The sequence below is a fragment of the Oreochromis aureus genome, linkage group 11 (assembly GCF_013358895.1).
Source record: "Oreochromis aureus strain Israel breed Guangdong linkage group 11, ZZ_aureus, whole genome shotgun sequence".
NCBI lineage: Eukaryota > Metazoa > Chordata > Actinopteri > Cichliformes > Cichlidae > Oreochromis > Oreochromis aureus.
Window position 1 is genome coordinate 14,001,719 of NC_052952.1, and position 22,444 is coordinate 14,024,162.

A 22,444-nucleotide genomic window follows, 5' to 3' on the forward strand; every position below is an offset into this window, starting at 1 on the left:
ATCAAGAGAAAAGACAATAATAAGTGTTCAATAGAAGCAAGATTTCATTGTTGAATATTTTTTAAATGACTCATACTATTCACACTTAAATATAAACTTTGAGGATAAACTAATAGGATAGAAAAGGTTTTAAAAACCATCTCTGATCATTAATTGTTTCTTCAACAGTGAATGAAAACTTATGTGATGATCAACATTTTGAGTTTGCCACATTTAGCGTTAATATAACCAGAAGATGTAAAGTTTGTAGGTTCTCCAGAAAAGCACCATGTAGTTAGATATTCAGAATCCAAGTTTCATGGAGTTAAACAGATGATTGTCATATTGGCCAGGACTATGAATAGCAGAGGGTCAAAGGAGGGTAAAGCTAAGATTACACTCAGATACACACTAGGGGCTGCTCCTAAATATGCCATATTAATGAGCACTCCCTCCCTCACTGTTCAAGCTTTCCTTATGAATCTTGTTCAATTGCCCAGATGATGCTTCTACTACAAGGCCCCAGTCAAGTACAATTACAGCCAAACAGTTATGCCATAATTAATGGGGATCAAAAGCATGTTTAGATATTACACATATAGTACTATATTAATACACAATATCCAGGCACTTTTTGTGTTTTCTTTATTGTTATTTAATTGAGTATTTTGCTGACATGCAAAAAATCTTCACGATGTTCCTCATTTATCTTCATAGATGGTTAAAAGAAATAGTAAAGCATTTGAATCATACAAAAGTCCCCTTTCTTATAAATAGCACTAAATATATGTTCGGTGATGAGGCATTATCAGTAGATCAAGTGATGAATGTCTTTCCATTAACATTTTTCTTTTGGCTTTTCAGTCCCTTTAGGCTAGATGTGTGGGTTTTTTTCATGGAGACTATGTCTTATCGAATGTGATTTGTGCTGAACTGCACAGAATTTTAAACATTAAGGTAGGCCTTTAAATCAAGATACTTTTACCCACAGGATTCCAGCCACACACACAAACAAACAAAGCCACTCCTATGCTACCTAAAGGAATAATGGTTCAAGAAATACCATTTATGAATACACTAACAAGTGGTTATGGTTAGGTGGAATGATTTTATGTAAAGTGGGACAAGAATACCTTGCTAGACTCTATATGTTTATATGTTACCTTCATTTGTCCAAGTAAAAATTTCCAGCTGAGTGGGTAAAGTGGAACATTTAAGATTCATCATGTAAACAAACTGTCCCCAGATGAGTAGGTTAGCAAGGGCATCTGGTGACCCTTTGACATAAGAGACCACATGAAAGCACCTTTTTTCCCTTTTAACTAAATAGTGCAAAATACTGATTCATGGTCTGTGGCTTAGTAAAAACTAGAATTAATAAATGCAATAAGGACTGATAATCCTTTACCTTCCCTCCCTTTCCTCATGCAGGGTCACCTCCTCTTTTTGTAGTTAGAATATCAAGTACCGCTTCAGTTTTTTTCATGAGTTATTAGAGCTTCATTACACTTATTTTCAACTTGTGTTTGACAAGTCATTCAATTCAAACGCTACAGTTATTCATAAAAGGAAACCTAGACTCCTGTAGGGTAGAACAGCGACATATTAACATTTAAAATGTAAGAAAACAACTGAAGTGTGCATGAGCACAAAACCCTTCCATCCATCTTCATAATGTCTTCACATCATAATACTAATAATGACAGTGCTGTGTATCGTTCTTTCTAATATATCACACTTAATCCAACAGCCAGACTGGTTTGCTTCTTTAAATCTGTTCTTGATTTTTTGAGACTATATAGAACATTTTATTATTTAATACAGAAAGTAACTGCGATTTTCAGGAATAAAATGAATGTTAACACTTCCACACTAAACTATCCATAAGCCCGTGTCCCATTTAAGATGAACTATTCAGCCCTCTTCATACATACTGGTTAGCTGCGAGCCAATTTATGAATATTACAAGAGTTTCAGGTTAGGTTTATAAAAAAATTAACCACTTATAAGCATCATCATGACCGTGGAATTAAAACTGAAGGCCGAAGAAAACTTGTGGGAGTTTTCTGTTCACCCCCTCTTTTCTTGAATAATGGTACGCTCCCTCCTTGCAATGGTCTGCACTGTGCTGCTGCGGTTGGTCTTTACCTCTTGACTCGCAACGATTAGGAGGAGCGGAATGCTGGAAATACGTATGTAATATATGGCACCTCTGGGAGAACGAGAGTTTTGTCTGTTTGGAAACCAGCAGCCGGAATAAGTAACTGGATGTAAAAAAAAAAAAAGAAAAAGAAATATTCTGGATTTGCTTGTTTTGCTAAGGAAAAGGGGAAAAATATCTTGTACCTCTAATGTTCCGAAAAGCCTGAGACTGGGAAGACAAAGAAACAGGATCGGAGAAGTTTGCCTGCTTCACTGAAATGTAGACTCATCATAAACAAGGATGGTGTGGCGGTAGTTGTATGGAGTTGGAACTAGGGGCATTTTTCGAAAGGATAAACGTGGGAAACAGTGTTAGAAAAACTTTCCTTTGTTCCCCACACCGCGGACGAACAACGAAGCAGGGGTCGCACGCTTGGATTGTTTTAAAAGCGATTTCTTTACGCACGCTCTGCGCACACTGGTTTTCAAACTCCAAGAGGCGCATGTTAAGCACGTTGTGCGATAGTGACTGCGGAGGCACGCGAGGGAGGCTCCGAAAGTCCGGCGTGATGTTTTTACTTTTCCTCCTCGCGATCGTGCCGTCCGGTCACGGGTGCCCGGAGGAATGCTTGTGCTCCTTACAAACTGTGAAATGCCAAAACAAGGACTTGGACAAGATTCCGCATTTCATACCAAACAACACCAAAATTCTATTTGTGTCAGGAAACAGCATTTCTCGTATTAGTGGGGACTCCTTCCCAACCCGCCTGGAGCTATTAACAGATCTCCATCTCAGTGGGAATGAGCTGGAGTATGTGGATACGATGGCATTTAACAACTTGCCAAACCTTGTGCGGCTGGACTTGAGCAACAACACACTCCAGAATTTCAATGAAAGCGCTTTCCCCAATGACACTAAACTGCAGCACTTGAACCTCAGTAGGTCTTTGCACAATCACTCCACCACAGATGAGCTTCTAAATTTCCTGCGCAGCGGGAACCTCGTCAATCTTACAGTCTTGGACCTGTCCAACAATGACCTTGTGATTCTTCCCAGCGACATATTCACTCATCTTTCCAGCCTGGTCAGCCTCAGCCTGCAGAACACCTCCATCATCAACATCCACAACGGGACTCTCAAAGTGCCCCCATTGCGTGAACTTGACCTGAGGAACAACAGCCTGAAACATCTGTCCAGCAAAATGATGGCAGAGTTCAGCCTTAAGCCGGACCTCCGCATCCAGCTGGCAGGGAACCCCTGGCTTTGCAACTGCTTTATCGAGGACACGCTGATGTGGCTGAAGAACTCCACTCAGGTCGTCGACGTCCAGAACCTGACCTGCACGAACCCCAAGGACCTGAGACACCAGCCGCTTCTGCAGTTGGAGAAGTACGAGCTGAAGTGCTCGATGGAGATGAAGGGTGTGCTGGGGACTTCTTACGTGTTCCTGGGACTGGTGCTGGCCCTGATCGGTGTCATATTCCTGCTGGTGCTCTACCTGAACAGAAAGGGCATCAAACGGTGGATGTACAACATCCGGGATGCTTGTAGGGACCACATGGAGGGGTATCATTACAGGTATGAGATAAACTCTGACCCACGTTTGGCCAACCTGAGCATCAATTCAGATGTGTGAAGAGGGGGCGTACAGCGTGGCATTGGCCTGGGACCGTGCAGTGAGATAATAAATGACTTTATACTATTAAGATTTGCATGAAAGTCTTCCTCCCCCCCACCCCATGATAATACTCAGACTTTGCACCTGTCGCCGCTCCTTTTTACCCACCCCTTAGTGACTTCCCCATCAGCCACTGCCGCATGTCCCGTACCAGTCACCTGGCAGCTGCGATGTCAGCAGCATTGTCTCTGTGTAACAGTGCATGGACAATGAGTCATGGCAAAGGGGTTTTCTGGACAGTTGCAAAGAGTGATATGTTCTATTTTTACTTTCCCCTAAAGGATAAACGAATGAAGGGAACTGACTTGTAACTGAAAGAATAGTTGGTGAAAACACGCTGCCAGTCGTTGCATCCTTCTCGTAAAGCCTCAGCTGCAGACAAATGTTACACTGCTTGAGTTTGTTTTTAATACATGAACATGTAATACAGTATGCCTTCTTTTGAATGATTATAGTGCACACTGCATTAGCTCTTCGGATTTATTAGGTGGATGTGATTGCTCTTTTTTTTCTCCTGTGATGATATTCAGCTGAATAAAATGCCTCTGGATTGCTGGTATCTGTCTCGACTGAGGGCCTTTTAATTGTAAGTCTGAGGAACGTGATCCCAAGGCTGTGATGAAGGAGTTCACGGGCACACACACACACACTTACGTTCCCGAGGCAGGGCCACAGCTCGGCTAAAAACCACATGACAAACACTAAATCTCACTCCAGCTGTCAGCGAGCTCAGCAATGTGTGAAACGTTTGCACTTTTGCCACTTATAGTATCTCCAGGGTAACAGTGTACGGCTGTGTTCTCATTAACAAGCAACTTTCTGTGGAAAAGAGTCAAATTCTGATGTTGAATAGAGGACACGTCCTGAATTCAAATGAGCCTCTGTCTGCGGGTTTAAAGGTGATGAGAGTAGCCCAACTGTTATCTCCGGTCCAATTTACTTCACGCTGTGTGTCTGATAAAGAACCACTGGCTCTGCTGCGACCCCCCCCCCCTCCCAGAATAATGTCTGTGAGCCTGCACTGCAGCCAGAAGACTAATCTCACCACTAACAGCTCCTACCAGCGTTTACTGTAAGCATTTCAATATGCTCCAGCTGCAAAAACCCAGGAAAAATTCAGTGTTCGTGTCGCTCCATGGCACATGCAAATGAAGGAAAACCGAACCAGAGATGCTGGTGCTCATGGGGGCACACGGAGGTATTATGGAAATGAGCTCAAGCAGCTTTTCTTTTCATGTAACCCTGTTTTAGGGGAACTTGCATCCCTGGAAGTAAGTCATTAGTGTTTTTACTCAACTGTCAGTTGCTGTTGTTTTGGAGTGTTTTTCTTTCTTTTTTTTCATGTTGTCCACTATAGTATGGATTAATAATTTAATAATGCGTGGTATTCCTTTGAAGGGGATGCCATGCGTGTTGCCGTCTAGCAGTACAAATTAATGATGTTTGTTGTGTCTGCATGCAGGAACAACTGTGAACTTCCTTGGCCTTTAAAAAAAAAAGCGATTACAGAGAATCATCTCCCTATTCCTAAATTTCTTTAACGACTGGCCTCACGTTGCCCGCAGCATGCTATTTCCAGTGCACGCAGCGTGCCTCTTGCACAGATTTCCTTCACAGTTTTGCCAGGCCTGCGTGTTTCTGCACATCTGTGTGTTTCAGGGTAGGGGGGAAAAATAAGAGCTTTTGTCATCAGCTGCTGCTGCTGCTGTAGTTGAGACTGTCTCTGGATGTGTCTGGTTAGACTTGTTGGATATCAGAAAGGGAAGTCATGTGGAACGCTGTCTGTGTTATCTGGTGCTCCGGTTGGTGTTGATGCTTTGTGTGTCTCCTGACAGACGTGGCAGGTAATGCTGTGTGATACTGCAAATTTATCGATGTGATACCAAATAAATACAGGGCCAGCACTGACGATATCACTACCAATACTTTTGACTTATTAAGGCTGCTTATGGAGGGGAGAGCAGTGTGTCATGATTTATGAAATGAATCGTCATCAATTTGCAAATTCTGAACACATTTCAGTGACCACTAAATCACTGTGATTTTTACTTTTCACAATAATAACACAACAAAACACACCTTTCAGCTTTTCATGTATTCTGAATCTGGGTTTTGGGGGACCTGAAATGTAAATGTGCCTGTCTCTAAACAAGATTTAAATGTGTTATCAGATATAGATAAATAGAAACAAAAAGGTTCGGATATTTTTCATAGTGCATGTTTGAGGCAAATGTTTTCATTTCAGAAAGAAATAATGAATTTCATAGAATTCAGTGGGTTATATAATGAACTTAGAAGATAGAAACAAAGTATCAGTCCAGTCATGCTAGTATCAATCTGATACCGATAATAGTGGTGTTATCTATACTATCTTTAGCTTTGCACGTACCATGTGGAACTCTTGCATCTATCAAGCCATTGGTTCAAACAACAGCTTTGCCAGTTTTAGAGATGGGGAGGGTACTTTAGTCTGCAATGTGTGTGTCCTCTAATTCAACAATGTCACCTTTGATTTATACCTTCCTCATGCACGCTTTAGCACTGAAATTTTAGCCCATTAAACAAGCCCTTGCCTAACTGTGCATTCGAAATTGTTGCCGGCTGATTTTTGAAAATGGATGGTCTCATTCTACATGCACACGTTATTCCCCAAAGTGAGGATTCTCACTTGGCCGCCCCAGGAGGGGCGTACAGGTGCAGGCTGCTTACAGCCTAATGTTTCCACAGAGACCATCAGTAAGTAGCTCTCCTCCTCACACACTATCTGCAGATTCATATTAACAAGTGATTTTTGCCCAGCCACGCCTCAAGCTACGCTTGGCAGAGCAGGTGTAATTACACTGAGAGAGAAAAGGGAGAGAATGAATGGCTGAAGGGGAAGCAGAGTAATAGATGAGTGAGGGGAGGGCTTTCTTTTCTTTAAGCATGACGACACCGTCTCTGAACCCTTTGTGATCGTTAACTCTAGTCTCCAAGCAGCCTGGATGTCTAAATAGCTGGCTGCTGACTTGTGGTGTCAAGTGAGGTCCAGTGAGGAAGTGGTGTTCTCTCTGGACTCCCTCAGCAGTCTGTTAGGGCCACCGGCTAAAGCTAATTTCCAGACAGGGGCAGGACTGATGGTCGTACTTGTTAGTAAACAGATACTGTTACAGATATTGGCACCCGAGGCTCAACTGGTACATATATTACTTACTTGTTGCCTCTTGTATGAATACTTACCCACAAAGGTTTCTACTCAAACCTCTGTACATGCTTGAGAGGTCATTTTTTTATTTTAAATTAATATTAATTCTTTGTTATAAATGAGTGCTTTTCATATTTAAGAAGACAGATATAAGAAACTAAGGCCTTGTTTTACTTTGTGCTGTACAGATTGTATGTATGGTAAGTTAATATGTTTAATTATGTTCAGTATGCTTAGTTACTATGATCCACCCTTTAAAATATGTTTTTTTTAGTTCCTTTCTACACAAATGCCCATATTTATGTTATCTTACACAAATTTTGTTAGACAAATCAGGTAAACTTCTTCCCTAGAGACACATGTTCTAGGCCCAGGTCATATTTGTTATAAAAACCATGGAGTATGTTTTATTTCTTTCTTAAAAATCTCCCGAGAATGGCACTGAGATGTTTTTAAGTGTTTTCCTGTGAGCAGGAAGTGGAAGTTTCAGGGGGATTAAATAAATGTGCAAAAGTAGAGACTTTGTCCCATAATTAAACATACAGAAATTATCTGTATGTAATTTCTCCTGATAAGTTCCAGGATTGTAAATGTGCAAAAGCAAGCCTTTTAAATAATTAAACATACAGAAATGTTGGTACCCTGCTCTCGAAGACCCCCACTTTATTCAGCTAACACGCAGCTGAAGCCACATCTTAGCATCCAGCGAGACACAGAGCCAGTATCACAGCTGATAATGGAGATTAAGGCTGCAGCTGATTATGTAACAGTTTGTCATCTTACCTGTCCTTTAGTGCTCACAGGAGACTTTTGTTCCCTGACTTTTGCTGTTAAGGTAGTGCATCCTTCTAGACAACAGACGTACCTCCCAGGGGGCAAACCCAGCCTTGTGCATAAACCTGAGGAACAAAAGTGCCTCCCTTGTTACTGTCAGCCATTCCCATAACCTGGGTGTACACAGTATAGCCTCCTAGCAAAGAGAAACTGAAGTTGCAATGCATTAGAGATTTTATATATCAGAAGGTCTGAAATTTGTCAGTGTTTTGAGAACTGAATAATAAAACACCTACAGATGAAAACTCCTGAAAACCCGACAGAACACTTACCCCATTATACTGCCTACACACACACACACACACACACACTGTTCCCTGTTTGTTAAGCCACATTTAATATGCCAGTGCACTTTCCTACTGTTGAGAGACAGGCTGGCAGGTTATCAGATTGCAAGAGTGCCGTAATTACATTCACCACACCGCACTGGTCTGCTGCTCCGCAAACACCTGGCACGTTGCCCCAGCTGCTGACCTTTCCCTTAGTAAAAAAGAAAAAATCAGACTATGTAAATGGCGGTTGTGAGTGTGGGGGCATGCTTTGTAGATAACAATTTTAAACAAAGCAACACGAGGTACAGAAATCGCCAACACTGATCCTCATCCTTAAAGGTTGTGTAACAGCTTTTATGAGGTCTTTATGTGTACGTCAGGGCATTGCTGGTCCTGGTGTATTTGTTATCGGCCCAGCCTCTCTCCTTCCCCCTTACGATGCCTTGTCCTTCTCTAATGTGGATTTATGATGCCACGCTTGAGCCTGCTGCGAAAGCCGGCCTCCCGCTGAGCCACACCAGGGCTTGACGACCACAAGCCCCCGTAAACGAAGACGGATCTGAGCTGACAGTGCCGCTGCCTTTTCCAGCAACCGGAAGCATCTGCCACATCTGCTTGAGGGACAGAAATGCAGGGATGAGTGAGAAAAGGACACAAATGCTGTGAAGCTATCCAGCAGCCACAAGAAAAATAAATATAAAAGGTGGAACTTAGTAAGATGCTTGCAAGATGCTAAAATGCATATTTGCAGTGACCTTTATGTGTAGATTAGCTGGGGTTATGTCATATGTCATTGGGTTTGTTTGGGGTTTTTTTTAAGAAGTTTGAGTAACAGCATGATGGTTGTAAAATGTTAATAATATTCTAGCCTTTCCTGTGGCCTTTGTCTGTTTGGATGATAGATTTGATCTTCAATAAGTTTTTCATAGAACATCAAAAATTCACTCTTAAACACATCAGAAAGCTCTTGATATTCAACAAACTGGGCCAAGAACATTTGATTCTTATTGCACCCTGGTAGATCATATGCTCCTGTGTTTTTTCAAGTGATTTTTGTGGAAATTCTGCAGATAAACATGGTTTAGTTGCCCCATGAGTAACCCTGGTTACCTGGCTGTGTTATTTCACATTTCAGTTTGATGAAGCTCACACCTCTGATGAGTCTACTGCAGGAATATCTTGACATAAAAATACTTGAGTGTTACCTCCGCGGCTACGAAAACAGACTGATCCACGCACCGAACGCCTCCCGTGTAAAGATTTATTTAGCTGTGCAACTCTTTCTCACTCTGCTGAAAATTACCTGTGCGCCTAACAATCTATCAGGCGCACGTGGCTGATTCTCGTGTTGATTTCTCAGCGCTCAATAACATGGCTGATCAATGGGCCGGTCTCAAAAGGAGCCCCGTGTTTTTCCATCAATATGTTTTCTATGAACTCAGACTTGAAAGCTGCCTGATTCTAGCAATGTCAGTAACTCAAAGGCAGCCTTTCAAACACTTTAAAAACCCACCAGAAGCTGATTAATGTATGGCCTCAACCAAGTGCTTGAAAGTGACATGTTGGAGTGTTTTCACACTAATTTGTTTTTTGAATGAAGTGGTAGCAGGCAAATGTGTTTAAAAGGGCTGAAAGTGGGCCTGTTATGCCAATTTAAAGCTCCATATTTTTACTGTAGGGCTCTAGAAGAGTAGCTTTGCATGATTCACTCATTCCAAATACACCCTTGTTTATCTTGAACCCCTCATTCACCCACTGTCTGAAATAAGCCATTTTAGCTCCTCTCCCTTTAAGCTGACTGTCTTCTGATTTCCTGCCCCTCTCAAACTAAAGGTTTCAGCAGAATGTGGGCGCACCATGACCATCTATTATCACAGTTTCCCTGTTATTAAAAAGAGAAGTAAGAGCTTTCAAAAAAAATCACAAACCTTTCAGATCAGGTGTCAGAATGGTGCATTCAGGAAGAGTTATTAATGATCTAGAGACAATGGGACAACATATTGAGACATATTGATGTTTTTATTTAAAACAAAATGAAGGGATTGTAAAATGATTTTCATGATGACTTAATAATAATCCAGTTATACATAGAGTAATACTGACAATTCTTTCTTATTTAGCTGCCGTGAATTACTCTTTGATTCTCACCCACAGAGACAACAGGTAGAAATAAAGGGATTTAAATTACCGCAGGAAGTGTTACCACCTGATTGGTAGTCTGGAAACCTGATCTGGACCAGGTAACACCCTTGCACCTTTAGCCCTGAGCTCATGGAAACATGTTGCTCTACAGTCCGCCTATACAAACAGCGTGTTTACACTGACTCACAATCAGGGCCTCACAGCTCCGAGTTGTTGTCGAAAGCATTAGGTATATGAGCACAGTCTTGGCAAATGATGTGTGTTTTATAAATGTATTATAGCGATTTACAGAAATGCATGCCAGCCTTTTTTTGTACTGTGATGTTTGAGATTTTGTGTTTATAGATGGAATTAAAATGATGAATGTAAAATGTAGTTTGAGTTTGAAGTGAAATTTTGTGAGTATAAAAATTAAAATCAGATTTTGACATCAGAGCTCTGGTTCAGTGTGGAATTATTTACCTTTTCTGCCATCTGGTGACTTTCACTCCTGTGGAGAATTTCAAGTGCGTTCCTGTTCCTGACGATGAGGCTCAAATCTCATTACAAAGAAAGCAGTCTGGAACTTTAGATCTTATCATGTAATCTGAACACAACTGTAGAAGTTCATGTTTTTTTTTTCTCAGATTACAATCAGATTTCCTGGCAGAGACTGAAAAAAGGTCAAAAGTCCAATACTACCTTTTTAGGCAGCAGTTGGAAACAATAATCTCTACAAGCTCCATTACAGTGGTTTCAATCACAGCATGCTATCAGCTTTTAAGCCGGGACTTCTCATTTCTATATGGACAAACTCCAACCAGGTACACAAATGCAATTAGGCAGAAAAATAAAGATTAAAACAAAACACATTCACAATCTAATCTAAAGCAATTATTTCCCTAATGTGCAAATACAGCACAACCTTTCTGAGGCACATTTGTGCTGTATGGTAAAGTGGTTCTTATGTAATCTCAGCTACAGTATGTACCATCTCAGAGCAAGAAATGAATGAAATTTAAAGAAGAGCAGGAAAAATAGGGGATCGTTAGATGGAAAGTCATCTTTTTTCTTGTCTTTGTGCAGTTTCCAGTTTTGCAGTGGGGGGTGGGACTGAAGACAACAGGAGTGGAAAACAAATGCAAGCTCAGAATTGTTTGTTATGCTGGGCTGAACACGTAACACCTCAGGAGGTAAAATGTGAAAAGGTTTTGATTGCATAGTGTGTGCATTTTCTCACATAAGGTGATCAATTGCTAATCAACCAGAATGTCAAACCAAAGTTGCAAAGCAAAAATTAAAAAAGTTTTGCAAGACACGAGAAGGGTTTGCTGACGGAAGGTGCACTGAAACTATCGCGATGATGTATTTAATTTGGCCTTTTGGTGCTTGTTTTGCGAGGCCACGCGTTCAACACGGAACAATATTAAACGCTTTGTAATATGATGTAGATCAGCGGAGGGTGTCACAATGAGTAATGACCTCAGCGGAACAGTAGCAAGCAACGGGAGCAGAGACAGCCAGAAGGAGCTTGATCACGCCATCCAGCACTGCTTTTACAAGGTCATGTGGTGCAAAACCCCCATTTAAAAACATGTACGTTTTTTTCCGTATCCAAATTAGAGTGCTCAGCAGGCCTTGAAGAATCAGTATAACAAGGTCCACACAGAATATGAAAACTGTGTTCCTGCCATTAATCTGCTGGTACAAGAGGTGCTAAAGTGGATGCTGTGTCAACTCCTTCAGCTACAGCACTTAGAGAAGAAACAAGAATTTATGCTGCCTCAAATTATCTTTTTCATGGCTCTTTACACATGGCAGCCACATCGGATTAACTTGCACTTCTCTGCTCGTTTTATGCACACTTGGTTTAAAAACACATGCTCTTCTTGTTTACGATAATGTGAAAGCTGATCTTACGCGATATTTCTGGCCGCCCAAGGCGAGTCTTACAGAGGATCAATGGCAAAACATCACGAAAACGTCACAGAGGAGAACCGGTGCAGTATGACCACTGGATTATCACCTGTATTAAACTGTGTGCAGTGTGTAATACTGTTTTAGTATTTAGTAAGTTTAAAAATCATTGCGTCTTTGGAGTTAAATTTGTTCAAAGTAGGTGCTGACCATTGTTACCATCTAAATCACTGCTGCAAATATTGTATATGCTCCTCTTGCTGCTACTCTTTTAACTAAAGCAAGTACAGGGGAAAAGCTATATTAAAGGTACAACATGCATAAAAGACATAAAGATGCATTGAAATTACTAGATTTGTGTTTTAGATAATTTGGTGACTTTTGTATGTGCATATCGGCAAGAATTCCTAAACTTGATATGTTAAGTTGGACCATACATCAAGAGCACTTCAGTGATAATTGGATTTCAACTGAGTTATGTTAAAAGTTATTATTTTATTTCCTCACGTAGAGGAAATAAGTGCTAGTCTTGTTGCTTATGGCCACACATAAACAAAGCATGGGACTGTAATAGTTAAATTACATAATAATGCATATCCACAACAAATATAATTTATTTTTGTGACCCAATTGATAAAGTTCTGTAAGGTTATTTTTACCTAATTTAACAATTATTGTACAATTTTGACCAAACTGGTGTCTGACCATGAAACTGAACATTTTTATATCTAATGTGACGCATTTTTACAAAGAACAAATTAACCTTGTCCAACAAAAGTAATGTTTGGACATCCAATAGTTTCCCAAGTGTATTCAGGAATATTTTACCCCCATAGACATCACTGTAAGGGCTGCATGAGTACTATCATCTAGAATGATGCTGATATTGAAAGTAAATGTGCTTCCAAGGAACTGTCCATGAAAAAAAATATACATTTCATGTTACTTTTAGACACCATTTTGAAAATTGCAGTTTTTATAGCAGCTTTCAGGTTTAAATTGGACTTTTTCCTGCACTTTGTCAGTTTTAGTGCCCCACACCTTGTTAACATTTCATACATGTGCATAATATTCAAGACATCAAGTGAAGCCTTTTCTCTCAGCAGCTTCAGTGCACGTGGAAATACTTACATTCACATTTCTCCTGTTACAATCTCTGCCCCCAGTTGTCAAGTGTGCCGTTCCGCCCCTTTGCACACCATCTTGTCATTTTCTATTCTCTGTATGAAATGAGACGAGTCTCCACGCCAGAAAAGTCTGGCAGCAGCGCTTGAGAATAATGAAACAGGGTTCAGATAGAGCCACAGACAGCCCCCACCCCGCCCGACAGATGACATGCAGCATTCTTAAAGTGCTGTGTAACATGAGCTTCATATGTAGACATCAGATAGTACTTGACGATGCCTCCATTACTATTCACAAGCCAACGCTTTGGGCAAGCTAGATCTCTCCGGTTACCCTTCTGTACACGAGCCAATCTGAGATGAGAAGGATAGAAACTCAATTAGCTTTTGTAAAGTGCTGATCGCTCACATACCTGCTGACATATTCCATACTACACTTGCTAAGCTACGACCTTTCTTACTTGTTTATTGTCACTACTTTGCATTTTGAGATGAATTCCCAGGCCTCCTTCATAGCAGCAAAATTTCTAAATTCACTGGAGTTTACAAAAAGCACAGCTCAAGAAGGATTAATCCATCACACTCCCTCACAAATCCCTTTAACAATGTGAGGATAAACATGAACAGAATACTTGATCTGACAACTGGTCCTCCTGTTTATACGTCATTGAGTGGGCGGTCTAAAGAGGCGTCGGTTCAGTAACTATATAGGTATGCGGTGAAGTCACGGCCTTCTTAGTCGTCAGAATGAAGGAGCTGAGACAAAATGTACCGTTTCTCCTCATACTGTCTCCCTCCCCCTTATCTTTCCCTCAACTTCTATTTTCTCCTCGCCCCGCAGAGACACACTTTGTCAAAGATTCATTTATTTGAGATGAATCGTTGTAAATCAGAAATATGGGGATTGCAGCCAAAAAAGCAGCCAAAGTTCTGAAATGATGTCTGTGGGGCATTGTTACTCCACAAATATCTCTTTGATTTGATGGAGAATATGTAAATTAATGAAATGAGGCGAGCTCCGTGTTAATGGTAAAAAAAAAAATTCCTCTGCTCCAATCCAGCCAGGTCACATTGAGTTTAAAATGTGACTCACAATCATCTGATAAAGATCTCCTGGCTTCCTGAAAACTCGTTTTCTCCCTTAAATCTTTTATATCTGCAAGTAATGAAGCTGCAATAGAAGCACACTCGTTTACTGAAGTGTAGTAACACAATAATGTCACTTTATTCTTTTTCTAACAGAAATGTCCCGACTGAACTTTAAATTAAAACAAGGTAATAAAAAGAGCTGAGTGTTGATAGTCGGGCATTTATTTAACCAGGACAGTAGGAACATGTATTACATCAGATTTTACATAAAAACACAATCAGTCAATACCATAGCTGAATGTATAAAATACAATATTATATGTACATGCATATAGGCCATATTAACCTTTTCTTTTATATCTACTATAGATTTAATATAGACCTTTATCACTATGATGATATATTAGGAGAGATAGGTATGATATGCATATAGCAAAAATCAGGTGAGGGAATAACTAAATCACTTTACCTTTAATGGACGTAAATGTGACAGGTAATTAGTAGATATGCATATTTACAGAGTCCAGTCAGCAGCACTATGATCTTTTTAACCTGTTGTCTTCCAGCATGCCCAGAAATGTAGGTGAATACTTTGAAAGGGACATTTTAGGAGCAGCCGATAAACTTTACAGCCTCCACAGTGTGTCCGGTGGATAGCTTTAAGCAATAGTAGCAAATCTGGCAAACATTAGCCCAGTACTGGTCAAAAACTAGCTTATGTTAGTCCTGGACTTGTGATCTTTAGTAAACTATGTGAATACAGGTAGCGTTTGTTTGGCAACAAAGTTTTCATAAAGCTTTCTTTTGGTGCTTCTCTGATCAGCAGTTTAAATTTGTATAACAGATAATTATTTACTTTTAACCATGACATTTAGGTTTACTATTTAAATGTAACATTTTTTAAAATTTTAAATTTAGATTTGATATTTGTATTTAAAATTTAGATTTAAATTTTATATTTATATATGTTAGTCGTCAGGTTCTGGATTTGAATTCACCGGCTGCTGGTTTTGCATGTTCTCTCCGTGGCTCCGTACGTTCTCTCCATGTCCTCTGACTTGTTAGGTTGAATGGTGAATGTAAACTGGCTATAGGTGTGAATGTGAGTTTTGATTGATTTTCTGTCTCTCTGTATTAGATTTTTCATAGACTGGTCCTGGGACCTGTCCGGGGCCTTACCTCTTGTTTCATGACAGGTTGGACATGCCCCAGGCCCCCCTGCCACCCTGAATCGGATAAGCAGAAGGGAATGTATGGATGGAGGATGAAAGCATTGTATAATATATATTATTTTATTTTATATTATATTATAAATCTAAACTTAACTTTTTCCCTTTTTTCTAAAGTTTGGAGCTAAATGTAGTAACATGTTGCAATTAATTTTGGGCTTTGATTTACAATCTATGTCCTAAGTTAACCTATTTCCCAAAGTGTAACTGGTGAATGTAACATTTATCAGATAATCATAATACATGATGGACACGTCTTGCTCCTTCATGCAACTCAAAAAATCTGTTTAATGAAATACATTTGAAGCTACAAATCATATTTGTAATTGTAAAGTAAGGTGCTATAAATTTGAAGTAGGATCTGAATCTCTCTCAACATAACCATTTATCATTTCCTTAACAGGAAGAAGACGGCCTTTAGAGCTGGCAATAGGGAGGAGGTGAGAACAGTTCAAAGTGAACTGAATACATCAATCAAGGAGGCTAAGGGCAATTACAGGAGGAAGCCAGAGTGAAAACTCCAGTCGAACAATGCAAGGGAGGTCTGGAGAGGCATGAAGACCATCACTAGTTTCAGGACAACCAGCAGCAGTGAAGCCTACAATCACCAACTACCTTCCATTCCTTCTCTCCTTCTTCCTCTTCACAGTCCTTGTGTCTGGAACTCAGGAGTGATGTCACTCCCAAGTTAGTGCATTCGGGGGGAAAAAGTGAGGAGCTAGGTACAGCCATTCATGTCACTTACAAAGCCAAAAAAATATTGATTTTTGTGCTTAAAAATAGCACTGTAGAGCATTCATGGATAGAGCCTGGTCAGTGCTCTGTGTATGGTTTATTCAGTTAGTCACAAATACATGTATGTTCCACAAAAAAATTCCCACAGCGAACTCAGAATTTCAGATTTAAGCCTACTGTTTGAAGCCTATTTCACACCTGCTCCCCAGGTTCCCAGATACATTGCACTCTCGACACTCTAGATCAGGACACCACCACTCTCTTCACTCCAGCCACCTTCACTGTTGACATAATCAGGAGACAGCTGTTAAGAAATCACTCAGGCAAGTCTGCGGGGCGTGACAACATGAGCCTTGGAGTTCTGGTTCTGTGCCCAACAACTTTGAGAACCAGGCAGTTCCTTAAAGATGAAAAGCCTGTATATGCAAAAGGATCCCCATGACATCATGTCCCAGTGGCCCTAAGGAATACAGAGCTGTGGCACTCACATCACACATCACGATGTGGAGAGACTCAACCTGGACCTCTTTCTTTCCTGGATTTCTTTCTTATGCTTAGCCCACTGATAGATCCCATCCAGTTTAGATTCAGACCTGTGGGCGTGTCTATACCCAACTGGATAAGCCAGTGTGCGCTGTGAGAGTCATGTTTTTTGACTTCTTCAACACCATCAGAGTGGCTCTAGTAGGTAAAAAACTCACAGTGATGCAGGTGGCTGCCTCTCTAGTGTGCACCTACAGCAATGTGTTTCAGACAGTGTGGTCAACAACACAGGAGCCCTGCAGGGGATCATCATCTCTCCATATCTCTTCACCCTGTACACCACGCAATTCAGCTACTGCAGAAAGACCTGCCACCTTCAGAAGTTTTCTGATGAATCTTCAGTAGTGGGAGGAAGAGTACAGGGCTGTGGTGGACAACTTTGTTGTGTGGTGCGAGCAGAACCATCTGCAGTTTAACGTGGCAAAGACTAAGGAACTGCTTATAGACATGAGAGCAACCCGGACACCACTGGCCAAGCCAGAACAGCTCATAATCATGAGTTAGAGTTAGTTCATGAGTTAGTTACTATTGCTTTTGTTACATGTTACTGTCAGTATTAGACAGCTTCTATAGCTAATGCTGAATAACCACAGAAGCACATTCAGCAAAAGACTAATTCCAACTCTTCCTTTTGACTTATGAAATATATTATTTATAAAGTGCATCTTATTTTTTAACTTTTGATTAAAAATAAATTAATATTATGATGCAATAATATTAAAGTATTCTTATTCAGATAACCAGTTCGTTTTGGCATCGGGCTCTTCTTAAAGTGCAAGAGTATCTCATTAAACCTTAAAATGTACATATAGCATATATAACATTTTACAAGTGCTGTGTATATATGTAATTATATAATGATGGTGTTTTAATAAGCAACTTGAAAGTCAAGAACTGCAGACTGTGAGCTAATTTACCTTCACAGACTCAGGTAAACTCCATCTTTAATTAGTGAGAGAGCGAGACCAGATAGGTGTGGCTGTGTTTGCGTTTGTGTGTGTGTGCGAGCGCGTGCATGAGGGGTACAAAGTCAAACAGACAGCTGTTGAGGAAAAATGAAACACTTCTTCCTTGTTGTTCCCATTAAGGGAGTTTTCAAACAGTTTCCTTTCTATCAGCAGTGATCCTGAACAAGCCTGGCAGGGTTACGGCGAGGCCAAGGCCGCAGGCAATAATGCTGTGCTACACTGACGTTACAAAGAGGAGCGTAAAATGTTAATGACAACAGATCGACTGGGCATGCACACACTCTGTAATCACATCATCCTCCCTATTGGCCAGTTAGTCAGCATCCTTAAGTAGGAGCTGCGCTTTCACCATGAACGCTGGTGAAGATGTACACGCAGCGCCCTATAAGCTCCACAGCCGGGTGACATAAGCCCAGTCCTCGAGGCCTGCCGCTCTCCTCCGCAGCGACTCTGAACTATGATGATGGGGCTGTTCGAGTGATAAAGGAGCTATTGGATAACAAGCACAGACGGGAAGATCAGAGGAAAAGGGCTGCTGTAATAACATCCCCTGCTTGAGACGCTGACATCCCTGAGAGGCATCATTTAGTGGTGTGAAAACAACAGAGATGCATGGCTCACAGACAAAAGCTGCACATTAAGCTTAAGTTCAAACTGCTCTTTTGAAATGTTCCCAGGAATTAAACTCCAGAAGAGCTGATTATGGGTTCAACTTACTTTCCTCTACCAGAACAACATTAATGCTAATTATACAGACGAGGAGAGGAAACTATGGGGTGATTGTTACCTTTAAAATATACCATAAAGCATAAGAACAGAATAAGAAAAGTATCATTAATTTCAGTTTCATTAATCAGACAGCAGTAGCTATGTGAAAAAAACTGTAGGGTGCTTTATTGTGTTTAAACTTTTCCTTTTCTTTTTCAGGTGGAAGAATATATTCCAGTGCCTTTCAAAAGTTGTATAGAAACTCTTTAACAGTGTAATATAAAAGAAAGTAAAGCAATTTTTCTTGTTGTTATGGCGGGCTGAGGGTAGAACATACAGGGCAGGCATCAAGCCTACATTGTTCTTTGTATTCCCTTGTGCCGCAGCCAAACTTCCACCCAGAAGCAGCACAGATAGGTCATAGTGCAGATGACCCATCATAGATGTGGCATCATGTTCCTCACTCATCTCATGCTAAGAACCGATGGCTCAAATCACCTAATGTGATGAATTAAATAAACAACCAGAATAATATAGTATGATCCCAGCAACTAAAGAAACTGTGTGATGTTGTTTCAATTGTGCTACATGTAAGAGGCAAACTGTCTCATTTTCTTCTGTTTTCCCAACATAACCACGCTGAATATGCATTTGTTCTCTGACTGCTGCCAAAACACTGCTCATTCTGTTTCTGACTACTCCCTAAACAGACGCTGGAGCTGTTGCTCCTGCTTTCTTAAAGCGCTGTCTACACTAAACCTCCTTTATACACACAGTCTAGCTCCTTATAGTTAATTTAAAGGTTGTTAACTCGATGTCGAGTCTATGACATAACAAACTCAAGCACGTCCTTGTAGGATTGGAAGTGGCGAGTTTGGTATTGTTATTGCCTCAAAATTTATGTTGAAAACCTGTAAGAGTCAAATCAGACATTTGGTGGTAGGTTTGACTCATTTCTTGTTGCTAATTGCAGTAAAATCATTGCCAGCATTTATACTTGTGCGTTATGTGCCTGTGTTGTTCTGCAGTTTCACCATCAACATCAAAGCTAGCAGCAGGCTTTCTCTCTTCAGCTTCATCCATTCTCTCCAGTCAATTTAGTAAAAAGTAATGACAGAAGAAGAAGCAGCAGGCAATAGGTGGGGGAAAAAATGATGCTACTGAACTGGAGCTGGCACTGATACGCATATTATGGCGTACGTTACAGCACAAGGTTTCAGAAAGGTTACAACAGCTTGAAGACTGAATGGGTAAGTGCCGTAGGTATAATCTCGTTTGTGTCTACATATTTCAGGTTGGCGTTAGATGAGTTTGCCAGAAATCCTACATTACAGCAGCTAAATATGTGTAGAAAAGTAGATTTGATGCTAATTGCAAACCTTTTTAATATGCAATCACCACTCACACTGCAAGCCCCCCAATCTTCCCATGATTGCTTTGATGTAGGCAAGCACATTATTGGTACCACCCTTTAGAGAATCTGAGGTGGATTCATACTTTGCTGTATTTGAGCGTATTGCTAATGCTTTGAACTGGCCAAAGGAAGTTTGGGCCTTACTGCTGCAGTGTAGGTTTGTTGGTAAAGCTCACGAGGTGCTAGCCTCTCAGTGGACCGAAGCTTAGATTATGATGTGGTTAAGGCTACAGTGTTGCATGGTTATGAGTTGGTGCCTAAAGCATATGGACAGAAATTTCGAAATTGTGTGTCTTGCAAACACTGCTGTCCTAGCTGATGAGTTTGCCCTGACTCACAAGGGTGCTTCTTCATCTCCGACGCGGCGCGACACCTGGTGTGGATATAGCACGGTCACCTCAGGTTTCCCAGCACAACCTCATGGTGTCATGTGGTGACTGCAGGTGTTTCTATTGTCAAGAAATTGGTCATTTCTTTGCTTTTTGCCTGGTGCTAAGAAAGAAAGAAATGTTGAAGGATAAAAACTCTCCTGTAGGGTCAATCTACTGTTGATCAGCATAAACCGGTGTCTGCCAGATTGCCAGCAGTAGAGATAGATGAGGTGTTCAAGCCTTTTATGTCTAAAGGCTTTCTTTCACTGACTGGGAGTGAGGGGGACCAAGTTCCAGTCACGATTTTAAGGGATACCAGTGCAAAGCATTCTGTGGCGCGATGTGGTGTAGTGCCTTTTTCTGACCAGTCATACTGTGGCTCAGATTTGTTGATGTGGGGAGCAAGAATGAGTATGTTTGGCACGCCGCTTCATTCATTTACCCTATTTCCCCCCTCTGGGGTGCGAGTGGGGGTGCAAGATCAGCTGCCAGTTGCTGGTGTTGATCTTATTCTTGGAAAGGATTTGCCTCGGGGAAAGGTGTTTCCTGCCACACCCAAAGTCACTGAAAATCCTGCTGCAGATGTTTTCGTTCATACCACCTCTGGGCTGAGTGTCTCTTCAGTTTTACCGGCATGCGTGGTTACTCGTGCCCAGGCCGTCACCTTGGTGATGTGGTGGACATTTCCGATACGTTCTTGAAGGAGCTTAAAACTGCTGTTAAGCTTTCTCCTGGAATAAAAAAATAAATCTAGGTCATTTAATGTGCTACCAAATGACTTGTGTTTGGCGACAGACAGAGAGCAGTTCATTAAAGCTCAGCAGTCTGATGCTACTTTGTCTGCCTCCCTGTCTGCTGCCAGGCAACAAGCACATGTAACCCAACCTGTGTCGTACTATTTGACCATGGTGTATTGCTACGTAAGTGGTCTCCAGTGTCTGGATGAGAGTGTGATGTGGTCACTAAGGCTGCAGTGCCAAAAGATTACCATCTACAAGTTTTAGGCCTTGCCCGTGATGACCCTCTAACTGGCTATTTAGGAAATAAGGAAACCTATGACAGAGTTTGTTGCCTGCTTCCAAACAAGCTGTGCATTTATCCCTGTACTTTATGTTTAGCTGTGTACTGTGTGTGATTATGTTTCTGTGGCTAGAAGATCTGGTAGCTGTAGGGGTGGGAAGCCTTTTTCTTTCAAAACCTTTTTTCTCCTGTTTAGGTGAGGGAGACAGGTAAGAGGCCTGTATTTTCTGTTGGATTTCTCATGGGAGGTAAGTTAGTTCTGTCATTTCTAGAGCGTTTTGTTTGTTGTTTTGTCCATGCCCACCCTGACATTTCCTACCTTCAAAGAAAAATAAAATATTCGGTTGTAAAACTGCAAACTCTGTGGCATCATAGGTCCTTCCTTGGGAGCAAGGAGCGGGGGAGTTAGCTTTTTTGTTTTCTTGGACTGTTTGTACGACACTATAGGCCATATTATTAAATGAATAATTAATTTTAAATGCTCCAAAAGGCACAAAGAGCACAAACAGAGAGGTCAGGTCAGTGACTCCAATTAGCAGAAATAAGGCTTGTAGTGATACCCAACACCAGTATACCTGTATACCTACCTAAAACCAGTATCCAGGTATATGAGTTATAAAATGATTCACCCACCTCATACAGTTGTTATGAAGAAGGAAAACTATCCATGGAGGCTAAAAACATTTTTGTACCAGGCTGTAAGTGTTTTTAAGCTGTAAAGTCTGTGGGTAATAATCTTTGAAATCTGGCTCAAGTGGCTGTTTGATGACCTACAGCTTTTGGTCCCTTTCACATTGGCTTACTTTTTCATCCTCAGGTATTACAGCTTGGTTCATTATGCTTGTGTGAGAGGGGCAGTACATTGATACTACCACTACCAAGCAGAAGCACAGCTTGGAAATTAAATATCAGTTCTTTTTGGATGATATCAGCAGTACTGCAAAAAAGCTGATGAAATCATCTGGGTTATTTCTTTACAAATGTCAGTTAGAGTTGCATTGGACTGTTTCCACTGGCAGAACAGCATATCTTATAACCACAGGTCCTTTAAGACATACACTCTTTTCCATTAATCTTAGAGCACCGTGGTTACTTTTCAATATTGCAAAATCTCA

General features: G+C 40.8%; 1 protein-coding gene across 1 annotated transcript; it reads left to right on the forward strand.

Moving 5' to 3' along the window:
• The first annotated feature begins 2,120 nt into the window (after positions 1-2,120).
• Positions 2,121-4,359, forward strand: tpbgb (trophoblast glycoprotein b). Its single transcript, XM_031740309.2, has one exon. It carries the CDS (start codon positions 2,442-2,444, stop codon positions 3,756-3,758), a length of 1,317 nt encoding a protein of 438 aa, XP_031596169.1. The 5' UTR covers positions 2,121-2,441; the 3' UTR covers positions 3,759-4,359.
• Positions 4,360-22,444: the final 18,085 nt, after the last annotated feature.